The sequence below is a fragment of the Manis javanica genome, chromosome 9, assembly GCF_040802235.1.
Source record: "Manis javanica isolate MJ-LG chromosome 9, MJ_LKY, whole genome shotgun sequence".
Taxonomy (NCBI): domain Eukaryota; kingdom Metazoa; phylum Chordata; class Mammalia; order Pholidota; family Manidae; genus Manis; species Manis javanica.
This window is the reverse complement of record NC_133164.1, coordinates 13,403,744-13,421,797: the sequence shown is the minus strand read 5'-3', so window position 1 is coordinate 13,421,797 and position 18,054 is coordinate 13,403,744. Positions and strand designations below refer to the sequence as shown.

The 18,054-nt window shown below is 41.5% G+C and overlaps 1 protein-coding gene and 1 pseudogene across 9 annotated transcripts in view; both read right to left on the bottom strand.

The window, feature by feature from the left end:
* DZIP1 (DAZ interacting zinc finger protein 1) overlaps nucleotides 1–8,918 on the bottom strand; it is a 57,573-nt gene extending 48,655 nt beyond the window's left edge. For 5 of the 9 annotated variants that reach the window (XR_012120998.1, XR_012120999.1, XM_073212436.1 and 2 more), the window contains exons 1-5: nucleotides 8,665–8,917; nucleotides 7,895–7,990; nucleotides 7,318–7,531; nucleotides 6,369–6,596; nucleotides 5,697–6,257 (exon numbers count right to left, since the gene is read on the bottom strand). Coding sequence is in view for 7 of the 9 variants with exons in the window: in XM_073212436.1 (XP_073068537.1) it covers nucleotides 5,697–6,257; nucleotides 6,369–6,371 (564 nt within the window). In the remaining 2 variants the exon portion in view is untranslated. Of the gene's footprint in view, nucleotides 1–5,696; nucleotides 6,258–6,368; nucleotides 6,597–7,317; nucleotides 7,532–7,894; nucleotides 7,991–8,664 lie in introns of all 9 variants that reach the window. The other 4 variants (XM_073212439.1, XM_073212438.1, XM_073212441.1 and 1 more) reach the window with 1 other exon arrangement.
* Nucleotides 8,919–11,229: 2,311 nt separating this feature from the next.
* Nucleotides 11,230–11,805, bottom strand: LOC108389639 (AP-3 complex subunit sigma-1-like; annotated as a pseudogene).
* Between the last annotated feature and the right edge of the window lie 6,249 nt (nucleotides 11,806–18,054).

Here is an 18,054-nt window from a genome sequence, read left to right as displayed (position 1 = left end):
CCCGTGGCTGGCTCCTGGACCTTCAGGGCGTGGTTTGCGGAGCCTCTTCCACCCTGGGGACGAACGCACGCCCTCAACAAGGTCTCTGCGGATGATCCTGCTGCTAAGTCACCGTCCATCCCAGTGTCTTATTTTGTACATCTCAACAGTTAATATTTTCAGGTTGATTTCACTTGTTTATTAACCCCCTCTAGGTTCTAGAGTGTCAGCTTCCTGAGAACATGGGCTCTTGGCTTATCTTATGCACAGCTTTATCTCTAGAGCCGAGCATTAAAAGACCATTGAATACACCCTTAAAAATATTTGGCCTCCTAAAATGAATTTACTGAAAAAAAGATCAACTCCATCAATATCTCTATTTTCTATTTTAACATTGATTCACATTTTAAACAATTCAGTTTGTTTCATTTATATCCTTGCCCCTGGATTACTCTGAAGTAAATCCTGGATATTGTGTATTTCATTCGTACTTCAGAATCTATGTCTAAAAGGACTTTCTTTTAACACAATCATATCATTATACCACTTTTTTAAAATGTGAAAATTAATTCCTTGTTATCAACAAATACCCAAACATTTGTTGTTGTTTTTCCCCCAATATTTCACACATTGTCTTAGGAAATATTTTTACTATCTGTTTTAAATCAGAACCCCAATGTGGCTACATCCTGCACCTGGTTGTTACATCTATTGGCTCTCCTTTGATCTATAATGTGACCTTCCATCTCTTTTTCCTTGCAGGTCTTTTGCTGAAGAAACATTTGATGAACAGTGTTTCTCTCAGTTTGGATTTTACGTTCCTTTCCATTGTGCTATTTACATGTTCTTCTATTTAGGTATTGCCTTACTCTTAATCAGTACAACGGCATCAGAATTTCAGGTTCTAGTGACCCAGAAAACTAACATTATGGCATATTCCTGGGCATTGCACTTCAAAGCATCTTTCCAGCCTTCATTGCTCGTGACGGCTCCAGACACAGGACTTCCCACACTGACTCAGAGGGAGGTGCAGGCTCTCGGGTGAGCCTAGCCAAAGGAAATGGAGGAAACCTGGAAAGCATAACTTTTAACTTCTAAAAATGGAAAATACACATTTTAACTATTTGAATAAAAGAAAAGAGTCAAAAGCTCAGAGTAAGAAGGGCTGCTACTCCAAAAAGAACAGGCTGACATTTTTACCTCACCCAAGTGAAAAACTTTTGTATGATAAAAAAAAACACCAAAACAATGTTAAGGAACTTCTGTTTTCTAGAACTGCATGAAGGAGCTTGAAAATCACCACTCCATCCTAACAATAAAAAGCTAACAGACTGAAAAATCAGCAACTCTTCTTGTATCTCTAAGACAGGGAGGACACATGGCACGCGACTACCCCAAGCTTGGAGAGACACACAGGTGGCTACAGGGAGTTGCTGCTTCCCAGAGCAGAGACTCGCCAGCAAGAGCCCCTGAAGGAACCGGAGCCAGGGTAGGAAAACCTGAACTGTGACTGACAGATTGCTGGAGGTCTTAGAGTGGATGAGTCTGAGAGTTAAAACCTCCTGCAGGGGAGAGCGGAACTTTCTCGATTTGATTAAAACCTACAGCTAAAATCAGACTGAAATAAAGCAGGAAAAGGAAAAGAAAGACATAGTCATTGGGAAGCAAGGCGGAACTGCTTTTGTTTGCAGATGACATTACCATCTATGTGGAAAATCCAAAAGAATTGAGGAAAAAAAAAACCTTAAACTACCAACCAGGAAAGCTGTAGCAAAGTTATAGGATACAAGGTTAATATACATTCTTACACTTAATATAACTATAGTTTAATATATGTAGGATAACAAGGTTGAATATAAAGTTAACTGCTTTCATATGTTTCAGCAATGAACAAGTGGAATCTGAAATTACAACACACCACCATTTACATTTGCACCCCCCAAAATGAATACCTAGGTGTAAATCTAATAAAACATATACAAGATCAATATGAGGAAAACTACAAGATTCTGGTGAACAAAATCAAAGAACTAAATAAATGGATATTCATGTTAATGGATTCAAGAAGATTCAATATTGTCAAGACATCAGTTCTTCCCAATTTGATCTATAGACTCAGTGCAACCCCAATCAAAATCCCAGCAAGTTCTTTTGTGGGTATCAACAAAGTTTGTACGAAGAAGCAAAACCCAGAATAGTCAGCACAATATTGAGCTGGCGAACTGACACTACTTGGCTTTAAGGCTTCATATATGAAAGCTACAGTCATTAGAACAGTGTGATACTGACTAAAGAAGACAAACAGATCCATTTGTCAGAATGGGACAGAATAGACAGCCCAGAAATTACATATTTAATTACATATATACCATGTGTGTGTGTATACATATATATATGTGTGTGTGTATATATATATATGTGTGTGTGTGTATATATATATACATATATATATGTGTGTGTATATATATATATAATACTGTCGCCTGATCTTTGACAAAGGAGCTAAAGCAATACAATGGAACAAAGGTGGTCTCTTCAACAATGGTGCTGGAATAAGTGAAAAACTTTTCCACATACAAAAAAATGAATGTAGACACAGACCACACACCCTTCATAAAATCTAACTCAAAATGGATCGCAGAACTAAATGAAAGTTGCAAAACAATAAAACTCCTAGAAAATAACATAGTTTTCATAAGAAAACCTAAATGACCTTGGATATGACAATGACTTTTTAGATACAACATCAAAGATACGATCAATGAAAGAAATAACTGACAGACAGGACTTGATCGAAATTAAAAACTTGGGCTCTGCAAAAGATAATGTAAGAAAATGTGAAGACAAACCAGACTGGGAGAAAAAATCTGCAAAAAATACAACTGACAAAAGATCATTATCCAAATAGAAATAACTCTTAAAACTCAACAAAAATAAAATAACCCTACTAAAAAATGGGCCAAAGACCATAACAGACACCTCACCAAATAAGATATATAGCTGGCAAATAAGCATATAAGAAGATGCTCTACATATGTCATCAAGAAAATGCAAATTTAAATGAAATACCACAACACACCTACTAGAATGGCCAAAATGCGGAGCACAGACAACACCAAGTGCCGACGAGGATGTACAGCAAAAGAACCTTTCATTGCCGGTGGGAATGTGAAGGGGTACAGCCACTTTGGTGGTTTCTCACAAAACTAAACTTACTCTTAACATATGATCCAACAATTTTACATTCCTTGGCACTTCCCCAAAGGAGCTGAAAATTTAGGGTCCACACAAAAACCTGTAGATAGATGTTTACAGCAGCCTTATTCGTAAATGCCAAAGCTTGGACTCAACTAAGTTGTTCTTCAGTATATGAATGGGTAAATAAACTGTGGTCCATCCAGACAATAGGAGATTATTCAACACTAAAAAGAAATGAGCTATCAAACCATGAAAAGACATCCAAGAACCTTAAATGCATATTCCTAAATGAAAGGACCAATAGGAAAGGGCTATATCCTATATGATTCCAACTATACGACATTCTGGAAAAGGGCAAAACTACAAAGAGAGTAAAAAGATCAGTGATTGCCAGGGGTTGGGGATTGGATGAACAGATGGAGCACAGACAAATCTTAGGTGAAATACTCTGTAAAACTACTCTGTATGATACTATAACGATGTATACATGTCATTAAACATTTGTCCGAACCTACAGAATACACAACATCAAAAGTGAACCATAATGTAAACAATGGACTTTGGGTGATTATGATATGTCAGTACAGGTTCCATTAATTGTAATAAATGTACCTACCACTCTGTGAGTAGGTAGAAGGGGGACTGAGAATGAGGGAGGCTATGAATGTGTAGGGGCATGGTGGTATATGGGAACTTTACCTTCCCCTCAATGTTGAGGTGGACATAAATCTGCACTTAAAAAAAAAACCCCAAAAAACTCATGTTCACACAAAAACCTGCACATTGAATGATCACATCAGCACTATTCATAATAGCCAAATCCTGGAATGAGGCAAGATACTCTTCAAGGGTGAAAAGTTAAACTCTTATATATTCACACTATGGAATACTAGTTAGTTAAAAAAAGAAAATGGATTATTGATACATGCAACAACTTGGTCTGTCAGCCTCAAAGCCAGTGCTCTCTGCCATCACTGGTAGAAGTCAGATCATTCTTATAACAAGTAGCACGAGGTTCAGAAATCCTGGTTATTGCACAACAACTCTACCTAAGAAATAATGAGGTTTCCTTTCAGGATAAGAAGGCAGGAAGGAATTCTAAATAAACTGGAGTCAAATTTCTCCATTAAAAAGTATGCTTTTTAGAAATGCTCTAAAATTTTTATCCTCTAAAACCTTTTGCATTTTCTTAGAAAGATGATTTTATATACATGATAAATATGGGTGTGCATTATGAGTTTAATATACTGATGAATAACAGAAACTTCTATTTCAAAGGAATACTTTTTATAGCATTTTACAAAAGAAAAACAAAATGAATTAAGAAAAGTTAGGTACTATTAACTATTCATAGAAAGGAATCTAATGCTCTTTCTGTGACAACCCCCAGGTCAGAACATGTGAAATTATTTTCAGTACACTTGGTTAAAAATGTATGCTACCTAAGTCCAACAGAGGCCTTTAAAACCGTATTTAGCCAAAATGACTAGAATATAAGGGTATGAAATCAATCTTGTGAGTCTGTTGCTTATTTATCTTTATTGAACATTGTTTATAACTCTTGTGCTTCCTCCACCTAATCAATAAAAAAAATATGGTGAAGTGGTGAAAGGGATTTAGAGATAGACTTCCAGTTATAAATAAGTCATAGCAATGAAGAGTATAACAGGGAATATAGCCAATAGTACTGTAATAACTCTGTATGGTGACAGATGGTAATTAATTGTGGTAGCATTTTGTAATGTATATAAATGTCAAATCACTGTGTTTTACACCTGAAACTAACACATAACACACACACACACACACACACATTTCTGTTACACTAAAAATTAAAATATTTACCTTGGGTTCATTGTCTAACCTGTTATAGTTGGAGGTTAAGATAAGAAAACCATTTAAAAAATTTTAAATACTGTTACATTAGTGAGTGTCCTTGCTCTTAGGAAAGTTATACATTGAAATATTTAGAAGTCTGAAACTCATTGTCAAATGGTTCAACAGTATGAATATAGAGACAGAAAATAAGTCAAATGCATCAAATGTTAATAATCCGGGAATCTGAGGGAAGGGTATAAGAAAGTTCTTTGCACTATTCTTAAAACTCTTCTGTAAGTTTAAAAATATTTTGAAATAAAAACTCCCACAAATGTAATCATTCCAGAATTGAGGGCCGATCTCCACAGCAGTCTGTACTTGCTTTCTCTTTCATAACATCAGTTAGGAGGTGGAAACTACTTAAACAGCCAGCATTTAGATGACTTCAATAAAGCACTGCAGTTACCTGTTTAATTTTTAAACCTGTGGTAGTCCACATAAGGTAATGAACCATGTCATCTGGTGGTTAAAATTACTGTTTTGGTTAAATATGCTGTTTCTTCTGAATTACAGTACAAATCTTAGGAGGGGGGAAAAAAAGCAAGCAAGCAGTGACATAGGAAAGGACTCTCAATATTCCAATCAGTGCGAATTGAGAACTTTACTGAATTATGAATCGAAATCCCTAGGCAGTTTCCCACCTGGTAGTAGCTGGCTTTGGCCTCGATCATCAGCTGCTGCTGGGTCGAGATCATCTTTTTCCTGCGTTTACACTCTTCTTTGAGTAACTTGATCTCCCCGGCCTGCTTGGCGAGGAGCTTCTGGCTCTGCTCGCCGTCGGCCTGGCTGAGACGCAGCCGCTCCTCCAGGTGGTGCAGCTGCGAGGTGAGGAACTCCTGCGAGTGCATCAGGTACTCAATGGTGAGCTGCGCCAGGCGGATGAGCTTCAGCAGCACCGGGTCCACCCCCGACTGGCAGTGCTGGCACTTCTCGTCCTCCAGCTTGCAGAAGGTGATGTTCATGATGTTCTCCTGAAGCGTGAGCACGTCCACGGCCCCCGCCACCTTGTCCACGTCGATGGCTCTCAGCCGCGGCCAGTCCACCCTCTCCAGCCGCGGCCGAAACTGGAAGAAGGGCAGGGAGCCCGGCGCCGCGCTGTGGGAGGCACGGGCCATAGTTGCCGCGCCCGCCGCGGCGGCTGCGAGGCCTTCGGGACTCTCGAGGCCGCTGGCCAGCGGGTAGTAGACGTGCTGCTTAAAAGGCTACAGGAAGGAGACAGTGCGGAGGTGATGCGAGAGCCGGGAGTCCCGCGAAGTCCGGCCTCCCGCAGCCCGGGCGCGCCAAGCGGGCATCCCCGCCTTTCTGCCTCTTACCATGCTTGGAAGTAAGCCGCCGCCTCTGCGGACATCGGAGGAAACCGCTCAGTCTACCGGGCCCGGGCCGCCGCCGCCGCCCAACCCCCCAGGAGCGGGAGGTAGCCGGATCCCAGCGGCGGCTGCTTTAAGTCTCGGCGTCCAGGCCTTTGTTGCTATGGCAGCGCCCCGGCCGGACCTGGAGCAAAGGGCGCGCTGCCCCCGCGCAGTCAGCGAGCGCCCAAGGCCCTGCGGGACCAGAGGAGACCTCGTGGGTGAGCCCGGGCAGACACCCCCGTCCCGTCCCCCCGGAAAGCGCACCTTCTGAGTGCCAGCCAGCTCCCCGGGGCACTACCCTTTGTGCTGCACACTCCAGGCCCGAAGGCGTGGGGAGCCACGCCCAAGGAAGCTGCCAACTTGCAGTCCTAGCTCCGCCTTAGGTTTTGAAATTTGTAAATACCTTCTCATCCTCATCTTTTACGCATAACGTAGAAACGTTAAGCAACAAAACTGTAAAAATAAATGGGATGGAGGGGTCTGGCTGCAAAAGGGCAGGATGATACTTTTGGGATGTAACAGAAATGTTCTGTATTTTGATTGTGCTGTTGGATAACCTGGATATACACATGTCAAAATTCACTGAATTGTACACTCTAAGTTAAGGGTGCATTTTCTATATTACGCCTCAATAAAGTTGTTTTAAAATCTAAATTTGATGGCAAGATAAAATCTGGATGAGTTTCTTATCCAAGATACTTTTTTAAATGGAGTCTTTTTTCATCTATAGACTGGCCACCTAAATATTAAACTGATAGAAGTGCAAACCAAAAAACTTCCCCGAATATGTTCATACTTCATTTGTCCTTCCAAAAAAATACATTTTCCGAATATGAAGACAAAAACAATTCTATGGAGAGGAATTTTAACCATCAGCTTTACCATCAGGTTTTACAGAGCTCTGGTTATTTACCTTACAAGCTTGTGAGGCGGCTGCGTTCTATTTTCTGGAGAAGCTAAAGTATTTCTAGCAGCAACTTGTAGACCTCGGGCCTCTCATTCTCGGCATCTTCTGGAGGCCGCCTGTGGCTACCACATAGACCAAATTGTTGAGGAAAAGCCAGACACTCCCCAATCCACCGGGGAGTCCCTGCTTGGACCAACCATCAGGAAATTTTTTTTCTTTCCTAACAGCCAGAGACATGAACAGAAGAAAGGAAAATACAAGTCAGAGTAACGGGAAGCAAAGTTGTATCAAGTATTTTAGCATTGCGTAAACTAGAAAAAAAACCCCATATGAACAACAAACAAGAAATACAGCATACACTTAACATGACTTCGTATAAACCATACGTCCAAATCACTTTACATAATGGGCCTTTGGGAAAAAAAGAACTATTAAAGATTTACAGCACCCGGCATAAAAGTCTCAAAGACCTAGGTTTAAGGTTTGATTCTCCCAATTTTTCTTGCTGCATGACCTAAAACAAGTTATGTCAGTCCCAGGCCTGCTTCCCTATCTGTTTTTTAAAAGGCGTCAGGATACTGACCTGGCAGGTCTATGGACCGTGGGCTCCATCCACTGGGCTGCAGGATCGGCGGGAACAAGGGCCGTGGTTTCTCTTGCTCACCGTTGTCCCCAGCACCTAGCACAGGACAGGCAGAGAGAGGCATTAAGAATTTGCAGCCCGTACACGTGGATAATGATCAAATGAATTAAGCTTTTAATTAAGTAAAAGCTCGCAGCCCGCATCTCTCCTATTTTCAGTGCCTCTGGCCTGTTCGGGGGATTCCCCCGTGCTCTGAGCCCTTGAAGGTGAACATGGGGGATTGTCCGCGCGTCCCCACTGCAGGCCGGAGAGGAGGCGCGCGCGATCCGATGCGCCCATCCCGGATGGCCGCCAACACAGGGACCCCTAGCGCCGCGCAGTTCACCATCCTCGCCCCTTGGATGATTCTCCGTCGCCAAGATGGCCGGAACAGGAAAAAAGGGGTCACGCTTTCCCGTTCCCTCCGCCCCACACCCCAGAGATGGGCCGCCAGCGCCGCACGGCACCTCCCTCCGCGGGCGCACTGCAAGGGCCGGTCCGCGGAACCCACAAAAACAAAGGCCGGGGTACGCCGGCTCCAGCGCGGCCTCGGCGCCTCCCCGTAGAAGACAAAACGGGAGTGGAGGCTGCGGCAGCCAGGCCAGCGGGGTCTGCAGCGCCTCGGCTCGCAGCCGCCGAAGAGGGAGGCGGCCCCGGCCTCGCGGGCACGGACATGCCCCGTCGGCCGCAGGCTCCCAAGGGCGCCCGGCGCATCGCGGGCCTCAGCTCACCCCAGCTGTCCGCTCCTGGGCCAGCGCCTGGCGCTGCAGGCGAACTGGGGATCCAAACCCCAGAGGCGTGGCTGGCGCAGCGGAGGCGGTGGAGCAGCCGAGGGGGAAGCAGCGGGTTGCCTCCTTCTTCCAGGGCGCGGGATGAAGCCTGCCTGCTTTGGGCAAGTTGTGGCAAGGAGGGCTGCCAGATGCCGCTCCCGGCCCTCCCAGACTGCCGGCCACCGGCGCCTCGGGATCCCCCACCCCCCTCCCGCCCCCGCCCCTCCGCGATCTCCCCGCGGCCTCTCCTCAGCGCGTCCCAGCCTTTCTGGCAGTTGGGCGGGACCACGCGCGTCTAGACCGCAGAGCTAAAATGCGCTCCGCCAATCCTGCTGTAGGCGCGGACACGTGGTGCCAAGGCGCGATCTGTTGCTGGCTCGGGGGGGATGCTCGCCCAGGAAGGCTTTTCAGAGAAACCAGATTCACGCCCACCCTGCGGCTGGCCTGAACCTTAGCTAGCTAATTTGCTAAAGTGGCTTTTATGTAAATTTGCTGCCGAGAAGAGATGCGTTTTAATCGAAGTTGTGTGCAGGTCCAAGGGACCTTGAAGAGAATATCTAACGCAGCCCTGCGTCTGAATGACGTGGGATTAGGGACGTTGCACCCCACCACGCAAGGATTTAAACGCAAGTAGCTTTCCTGTTCCCTTTAGATTATACCCACGTTAGGGCTAACGGAATGGATCTCTGTTGGTAGAACGTTTGGAGGTGGGTGTAGTAGGGATGTCGGAGTCAAAAGTAGCGTGGCTATTTTTTTAGCTTCAAAGTGGAACACTTGTTCTGACAATGGGGCAAAATTCAGTATTTTTAAGTAGTGAGTAATCCAGAAAATATGCATATGCCATTTTAACAACCCTGAGGTTGACCCAGATTGAGAAATTTGAGTACATCTTTTGCAAAATTTTAGTGTCTGCTAAAATTTATGTGGTTCTTCAAAAAAAGTAACCACATAAATTTTGCTGAAGGACATGTCACTGTGAAATGTGTTTCCCTGTGCTTCTCCTAGACTGAATCAATTTTGTGCCTTACTTTATTTAGCACAAGGCTTCAAAAATAGTAATAGGTCAGTAGTATTTATTTTGAATACCTTGCTGTGGTTTTTACTTGAAATCATATGACCTAGGACAGCTTTGGTGGGATTTTTAAATGTCTAATTTTTAAATTCCTGGATTTGAAAGAGAATCCAAGATCCAAATAGAGTCCTCTAAAGTAGATTGGGTAAAGATTTCTGTGTAGAAGTTTCAGGTAATTCCTTTGCTTTGCAAAATCTGTTATGTAGACTTTTGCAGGTGTGTGTGTGTGTGTGTGTGTGTGTGTGTGTGTGTGTGTGTGTATGCACATGCACGTGCATGTGTGTGTAGGATGCTTGCTTAATTAACATTTGATGATAAACCATTTCAAATACATCAAATGTATTCCCTATTCCCCACTGTCATTATATAACCCAACATATACAGAGTTGGGAGAAATAAGATGTACCGGTTGACACTGGCATGGCATAGCGGCAATCATACATTCTTGAACCTTTCAAACCTCTTATACCAATTATCACAGCTGAGAACGGAGTAGCAGTGATAAATAATTACAAATTTTAAAAATTATTTAGGGGTCTGTCTCCCCCAGCAGACTATGAGAACCTTAAATGTTCTAGCATATAGAGCACATAGCAAGTGTTCAAATAAATATTTGTTTCTTGAAGACAGAAATGATCTTAAAAAAGGGAAATAAAATTTTGGTGAATATTGATATTTTGTATAGTAAGCAAATAAAAATGTAGCTGAATTTATTTCAATTTTTATTTCTGCTTCTTTTGTTTGAAAATAGCAAAGGTGAGAAAAAAAATTACAGTTGCCCCTTGAACAATGTGGATTTGAACTGCACAGGTTCATTTATATGCAGACTTTTAAAAATAAATATATTGGAAAATTTTGTGGAGATTTGCAACAGTTTTTTTAACAGTGATTAAATATACTTTTATTTAGTTTGTTGAGTGAGAGGGTCTTTAAAATATTATTGCTAAAGTAGGTATCAAGCAAACAGAAAGGTGCTTTAGAAGTCCAGTTACCTTAGTTTATTTAAACTAAGAGAAAAAGGTCATAGTGTTTTCATGCAGTACGTACTTGGTTCTTTAAATAGCAATTCTGACAAATAACTGAAAGAATTAAGGAATGCTGCACTTGTGGAGCCATACAAAACACCAACATTTTGGGTTGCACATAATTTAAAGAATTGTCTCAAACGTTTTTTGAAATACTTTGGTAGCCAACTCATAGAAGCATGCTTAGATGGGCATAGGAATGCAGTTTTAAAAAGAAAGAAAAAAATCACACAATTTCTTCAAAATCACTGAGCAAGAAAAGCAACACTAAACTTCCATACTGATTTTACACAACTTCTGTACGTACCTTGACTTAAATCCAAGGGCAAAATGTAAGACTCTCTTCCTCTGTATTTTGTAAACAACTGCATGGTAAACTTACATGACTATTCCCTCTTGATTTTACCTGGGAGTGGCCTTTTAACTTTATTATTTAAACGAGGGCAGGTTTGGCACTTCTGTACTGATGTCACTAATGTTAATATTTCTTGGGGTCTCAAAAGATTCATATTCTTCACAGCTGATAACAGCACGGGCTGGAGTTCCTAACTAAGCCAGCCTCAGATTTTTCCAGTTTATTTTGTGCATCAATTTGTGTTTCAATCTCATTTATGTTGGCCTCCAATACAATTTCCCCATCGCCATTTCTGCAAGAATATTAAGAACCTTGTCTACATGGAAAATTAAATCAGTTTGCAGACATTCTCAAAACACTTGTCTAATGTTTTCACAAACACTCAAATTAGATCTAAAATGCCAAGTTCACTTTCTGAAGAATCCAAACAGAAGACAAAATATAATGTTGTGTAATGTTTAGGTATCAGTTTGCTATCAGATGCTCCAATTATGAATCCTCCTTCTGGGAAATTACATTTTCATCTTTCTTGGGTACCAAGTGGAAGATCTCCCTGATGTTATGGTGTTCTGTATCCTCACTGTAGGGGTGGTAGAACTTGAAAGCCATGGCTTCCCATGGTTGTTGAAGATGAGGATTGCCTTGATCATGGCTCAGCCACTGACCGGGAAGCTGCTGGGGGCTAGGGTGGGGACGCTGTGCCAGCCTTACCTGGGAATCTCACCTCCCATCCTTGCACACCCGCCCCTTCTCACAAGCACCAGGATTTGTAACAATTTGAAAAAACACTTTCTTTTCTCTGGCTTACTTTGTAAGAATACAACATATAATACCTGTAACATACAAAATACTTGTTAATCGACTGTTCAAATTGTCAGTAAGGCTTCCAGTCAACAGTAGCCTATTAGTAAGGTTTTGGGGGAATCAAAAGTCTTATGTGGATTTTTGGCTGTACAAGGGGGATAGCCTTCACAGTTACTGAAGGGTCAACTGTACATTGAGGCACACAGTTTGCACATTATGTGTACATATCTCTAAACATTATATTATTTGCTTTTGAAAAGCTGAGTAGCAAACACAAGCTGTGATGATGAGTCAAGTGAGTATCTGGATCCATACCAACTTTATACACAGGCAGGAGGGTTTTTTCCCCAGCCTGGCCCTTGTCTTAGAAAATTCCAAAGGATTAATGGATCAGTTCCTCCCATAGCCTGTGCTCGCCCATTCTAGACCATGTTCCAGCACACAGAAGCCCAGCCCAGAATTTCCTGCACAAACAGTGCATGCCAACTTCCAGAGCATGGGCTGCTTCCCCAAGTCTAACGTTTTGAAGGTGGACTGTGCCACATATGGTTAGGCACATGCGGTGGTTCTGGGCACCAGTACTATTAATTAGAAATATTAAATAGTGAAGACATATATGGCTTGGAGGATATACACTATGTACATAAGGCCTCTCACTGGCCAAGATGGTGCCAGGTGAGAAGAGAAGAGTTGCTGCCTGAATGCTTAGCTGAAAGTCCAAGAATTCTAAATTCAAATCTGGCTTTGCAGCCTCACCTTCCTTTGACTAACTTAAAATGTGCTGCTGCTGACAGGTAGTTGTAAATGCATATAGTAAACTCTAGGGCAATCATCTAAAAAATTAAAAGTTTTTTTAAACTTCAATTTTAATAAGTTTAAAATTTTAAATTAATTTTCAATAAAAAATTAAGGAAAGAATATGCTAAGAGAGGAGTAAGTGGAATGATACGATATAAAATGCAGAGAAGGCAGAAAAGGGGGAAGAAAAGAAACAAAGAACAAGTGTAATGAATAAAAAGCAATAGCATCTTCATGTAATTGTAGATTAATGATAACAAAATAAAATAAAGAAAAGAAAAAAAAAACAATAGCAAATGTGGAAGATACAAACCCAAATATGTCAACAATCATTTTAAATGTGAATTGTCTAGAAAAACTGATTAAAAGATGGAGATTGTTAGAGTGGATTAAAAAACACATGTACACAAGACCCAACAATATGTTATTTATAAGAAATTTTAAATATAAGGACTTAGATAGGTTAAAAGTAAAGGGATGGAAAAAGATATACCATGCTAAAACTAATCAAAAGAAATCTGGAGCAACTATGTTAGTTTCAGACAAAGACCTCAGAACAAGGAAAATGATTATGGATTAAGAGGGGTACTGGATACTGATGAAGGGTTCAAGGTTGCAAGAAGACATAACAAACCTTAACGCGCACGTACATAAGAACAGTGTCAAAATACATGAGGCAAAAACAGATAAAACTGTAAGGAGAAATAGACAAATCCACTGTTAGAGTTGAAGACTTAAAATCCCTCTTTTAACAATTGATATATCAGGAAGGACACAGTTGACCCAAATAGCACTATCATTCAACCAGATCTAACTGGCTTTTGTAGACCACTCCGTCAACAGGAGGATATACATTCTTCTAAAATTTGCATGGAACATTCAGGAAGCTAGATCGCATTCTGGGCCATCAAACACACCTTAACATAGGTAAAAGAATAGAAATCCTACAAAATATATTCTCAGACCACAGAATTAAACTAGAAATCAATAGCAGAAAGACTGCTGGAGAAATTCCAAAGTATTTGGAAACTAAACAACACACTGATATATAATATATGGGTGAACGAAGAAATCTCAAGAGTAATTTTTAAATATTTGCAACTACATAAAAACACAACCTACCAAAATGTGTGGGATACAGTGAAAATAAGGATTAGAGGGAAATTTATTCATTAGAAGGGAGTCAATAAATTTTACCCATACCCAAGGGGAGGAGAATTAGGTTTACCTTTTGAAGGGTGGAAGCATCAAAGATTTTGAGGCCATATTTTGAAACCACCAAAGCAACCAGTACAATAAGCCCCCTTTCTTTGTCCCCTCGTGGCCTAAGTATGGTGAAATGGCCTGGTGGCAGTGTCAATTAACATTTCAATGGAACCATTAATGTGTTGCCTTGAACTGACTCAGGTCTGGAAGATAGATGTTAATAAATAACACAAAAAACCCACCCCAAATCAAACCTAATTTTCAAGAAAGGTGGCTCAGTCTTGGCATTTTCAGTGGGGTGGGAAAGGGTCATATAAGTCAGATAAGAACTTGTGGTTTGATGAAATACCTCACTTTGGAGCCCTGATTAATTTATCACAACCAGGTATCATGTGGTTCAGACTCTGTTGGAATCTGATTGCCACAACCACGGAACGACCTGCTAGGTTAGGTAGGTAAGCTGCTAGGTAAGCTGGGTTACCTCTGGTGGTTAACAACTTCAGTGTGGCCACAGGAATCTTGAGCTCCTCTCATCCTCCTTCAGAGCTGGAAGTCCATTTTCATAGCAGCTCTTGCCGCCATGATTCCAAGCCTACACAGAGTTTTTTCTGGTATAGAAGCTGTCACTTCTCTCAGGAGGTGGACAAAGAATCACTTCACTGCACCTTCATGCCTCATGTGCCTTCCTACTCTGCAGAGATTAGAAACCTTGCTTTCCAGACTTTTTTCCAGATCACATTCTGGAAGCAAAGTGGTTCCTGCCGATTATAAGCACTCTTGAACACTGTGAAAGACAGAAGTGAGACAGAAGCTATTCTCCTGCTGCTGTTTTGCTGGCAAGCAAGGTCATGTGGATCAGAGCATCAGCTGAGTAAAGGCAACAGCTGAAATCAGGATGTCTTGTCCCAACTTTTAACAGTGTCAAGTGGCTGTTGGAAACAACAGTTGTTTTTTTTTTTTTTGTGTGTGTGTGTGTGTGTGTGTTTTAATCAGAGAATCAAACCCCTGAACTCAGCAGTTCCAATCCTGCCCCTCCCCACCCGATGCTCCTTTAGATCTTCCAATGATTTTGCAAGCACGTAATTGCACCCAATAACCCTACTACTTAAACTACCTAGAGTGGCTTTAACTTCCTACAATAAAGCCATACTGATATACTTTATCAGTTTGTAATTTTATTACTAAAATAAAAGTTTGTATCAAAGATGTGATGAGGAGGTGCTAGGACTAGGTAAACATAATCTATCCAATCCTTTGTCCCCTTTTCTGATGTCTCTGGATTCCTTCCCTTACACTAGTAAAGGAATTTCTGACTTTTGGGATGTAATTTGTTGTGGGACAAAGTTCAGTGCACATGTACACTGAACAGTTTTTCTTCCAACTTGTTACATACTGAATACACACTCTTTGGGAAGTGCCCATATCCATACATTTGGCTTGATACAAAATAGGGACTGTGGGAACCAAGGGCAGAATACCCCCAAACCCAGCACTGGCATATTGATGACTTTGAATTAAAGTGACTGGAGAAATAAGCAGTGCAAGAGGGATCATAGGACCCTCCCTTGTCTCCCCCTGAAACCAGGAAATAAATTTCCCATGTGAAAGATACCCTTCCTGTATCAGGAGGATAAAGAGACATCCTTATCCTCAGAGATAGGGAATTCAGAGCCAAGAAGGCTGCATAAACAAATCTTGTTACTGCTAAAAACAAAGACATGGTGTCATATCTGCTGGGTCAAGTCACCAAACTGGAGCTTAATCTTGAACCTACTTGCAGTTTCAACTTTTCCAAGAAACATAGTTGATCAGGAATTTTCTGGTCAGTATTAATAAATTAATGTTACATATGCCCTCTCCATCCCCAAAGGAAGATGAATTAATCCAACTAATGAGACCATTATCCTTGACGCCTCTCACACCCATAGATGCCATTGGAATGTGTATAACATGACCGTTTAGGACAGTAACTAGATGTATCCATGCCACACTGCTTGTTGTATTGATAAATGTTAATCCCTTTCTGCACATAAGCCCTTCTGAAGAAAAAGTATTTAAGATGTCTCCAAATGAAGGGGTTTTGGAGCAAGTTTATCAGAACACACTGACAGTTCCTCTCGGGCAATAGCCCTCAGTAAGACTATGAATGAACTGTATCTTTCTAAAACAGTTGTGATGATTTCAGTCGACATTACTTTTTACTAATTTGCTCTGTTAAATGCTGTTTAGAATTCCTTGCTAACTGAAGCTCCCAAATGTAAGTTTTCTTTGCCCTGTCAATTCCTCACAGATTTATTGTCTCTGTCTAAAATGTATAAACAGTAACTGCCTTGGGCATTTCTTTGGATCTCAATTTCATTATTGGGCCTCTGTGTGCATGTAATAAAACTGTGTTTTCTCCTGTTAATCAGTCTACTGTCAAGTTGAGTTTTAGACCAGAAGAGCCTTGAAGGGTAGGGGAACATATTTTGCTCCCAGCAGGACCATGCTCCTCGATTGAACCTCAAAATCTATTCCCACAAATGTTCTCCTATTTTTTTTTTTTTAGGGGAGGATGTAAACTGCAAATCCCTACAACTTCTAGGTTTCTAATTCTCCTGCACCAATACTTGGAATTGCCTTACCCACCACCCACATCCCAAAGGCATGTGGAATTTATATTCTGGTTGCCACAGCAACAGTGGAAGTTGGCTTTCTGAGAGGGAAATTGTTTTCATATTCAAAGGTGGCATGGCTTCCTCAGCCAAATTGGGCAGAGTGAGGAGTTATTTCAGGGTGGTTTGAAGACTTCAGATCTTTTATGTCAAGTGCACTCAAACTTTCATCAGAGTCCCTTGGAGCTCTTGCTAAACCACAGATAACTTTGCCCAAACCCTAGAATATTTGATTAGTAGACCTTGGGTGAGGCCAGAAAATTTGCATTCTATCAGGTTCCCAGGTGAAGCTCATGTCACTGGTCTGGGGACCCCACTTTGAGAACCACTGCACTCAGTCTAACACATTCTCTTAAATGTTGCCACTTCCACTTGCCAGGATCCACTATCTTCTCATCAGTTCTCCAACCTTCATATGAAAGGCTTAGAAAGACTTGTGAACCCAAATCACAAAATCAGTTTCTGAGTCTGACTCTGTATATCAACAGCTGTAGATAGGAACTGGTTTTTTTTTTTCTGTCAAAGTCACAGAAAGAACTGGAAAATCACAAAAAGAACAGAAATAGAGGTGAAACTTTGAGATTTGATCTTGTTCTGTTTAAGTCATACGTTGGGTGAAAAACGATCATCATGCCTAGCTGTCCAGCATTCTTCAGTCCTTTAAACCAGAGGCAGCAACTACTTAGCTTCCAGAGTGAAAGAACTTGGTGAAAGAACTGTTTCAGGGTATGTTAAGGGTGACCTCAGATTCTTTTGCCTTGTATTAGCCAAACAACTAATACTGAACACCCCACATTTCCCCAGGGTGCCCACTCTCTGGGACCAATTTCCCTATCAGTTAAGATTCTTTGCTTGTCAACAACAGCAACTGATTTGTTAATGTAAACAGGTAGGGTTACTGGCAGGATATTGGATAACTCACATTATCAAAGGAGAAATCAAACAACCAGACTTTGTGAAAGTAATGAGTTGAGCTCCAGGGTTCTGTTACTCAGGACGACCTCAGTGTCACAGAGATAATTCAGCCTCATCTACCTTCAGCCTTTTGAAATTATGCTCAAGATTCTAATTCCTGACAAAGAGAAGGAGATGGACGTTGCTTGGGCCATGTAGGTGATGTGGCCCTAGGGTCGTGGTAGCAAAAGGGGGCTGGGATGGAGATACCATCCAGTGAGTGGTTCAGTACCCAACAGAACTGCCTGGAGAGGGGAGCAAGATATTCCGGGTGGAAGGGTAACAGCATCACCTCTTCCCTTGACCACCCACTCTACGATCTTGCATTTGGGAAAGATTCCCCACTCTTCTTAAAAGGTCTCTTTCCTGAAGATCCAGGATTTGAAGATACAGAAAAGACAAAATGAAAGATAGCACCTTTCTATCCCTCTGAGTAATCCAGATTTCCCTCTCTCAGGGAGGTACTTTCTCATCATTTCTAGA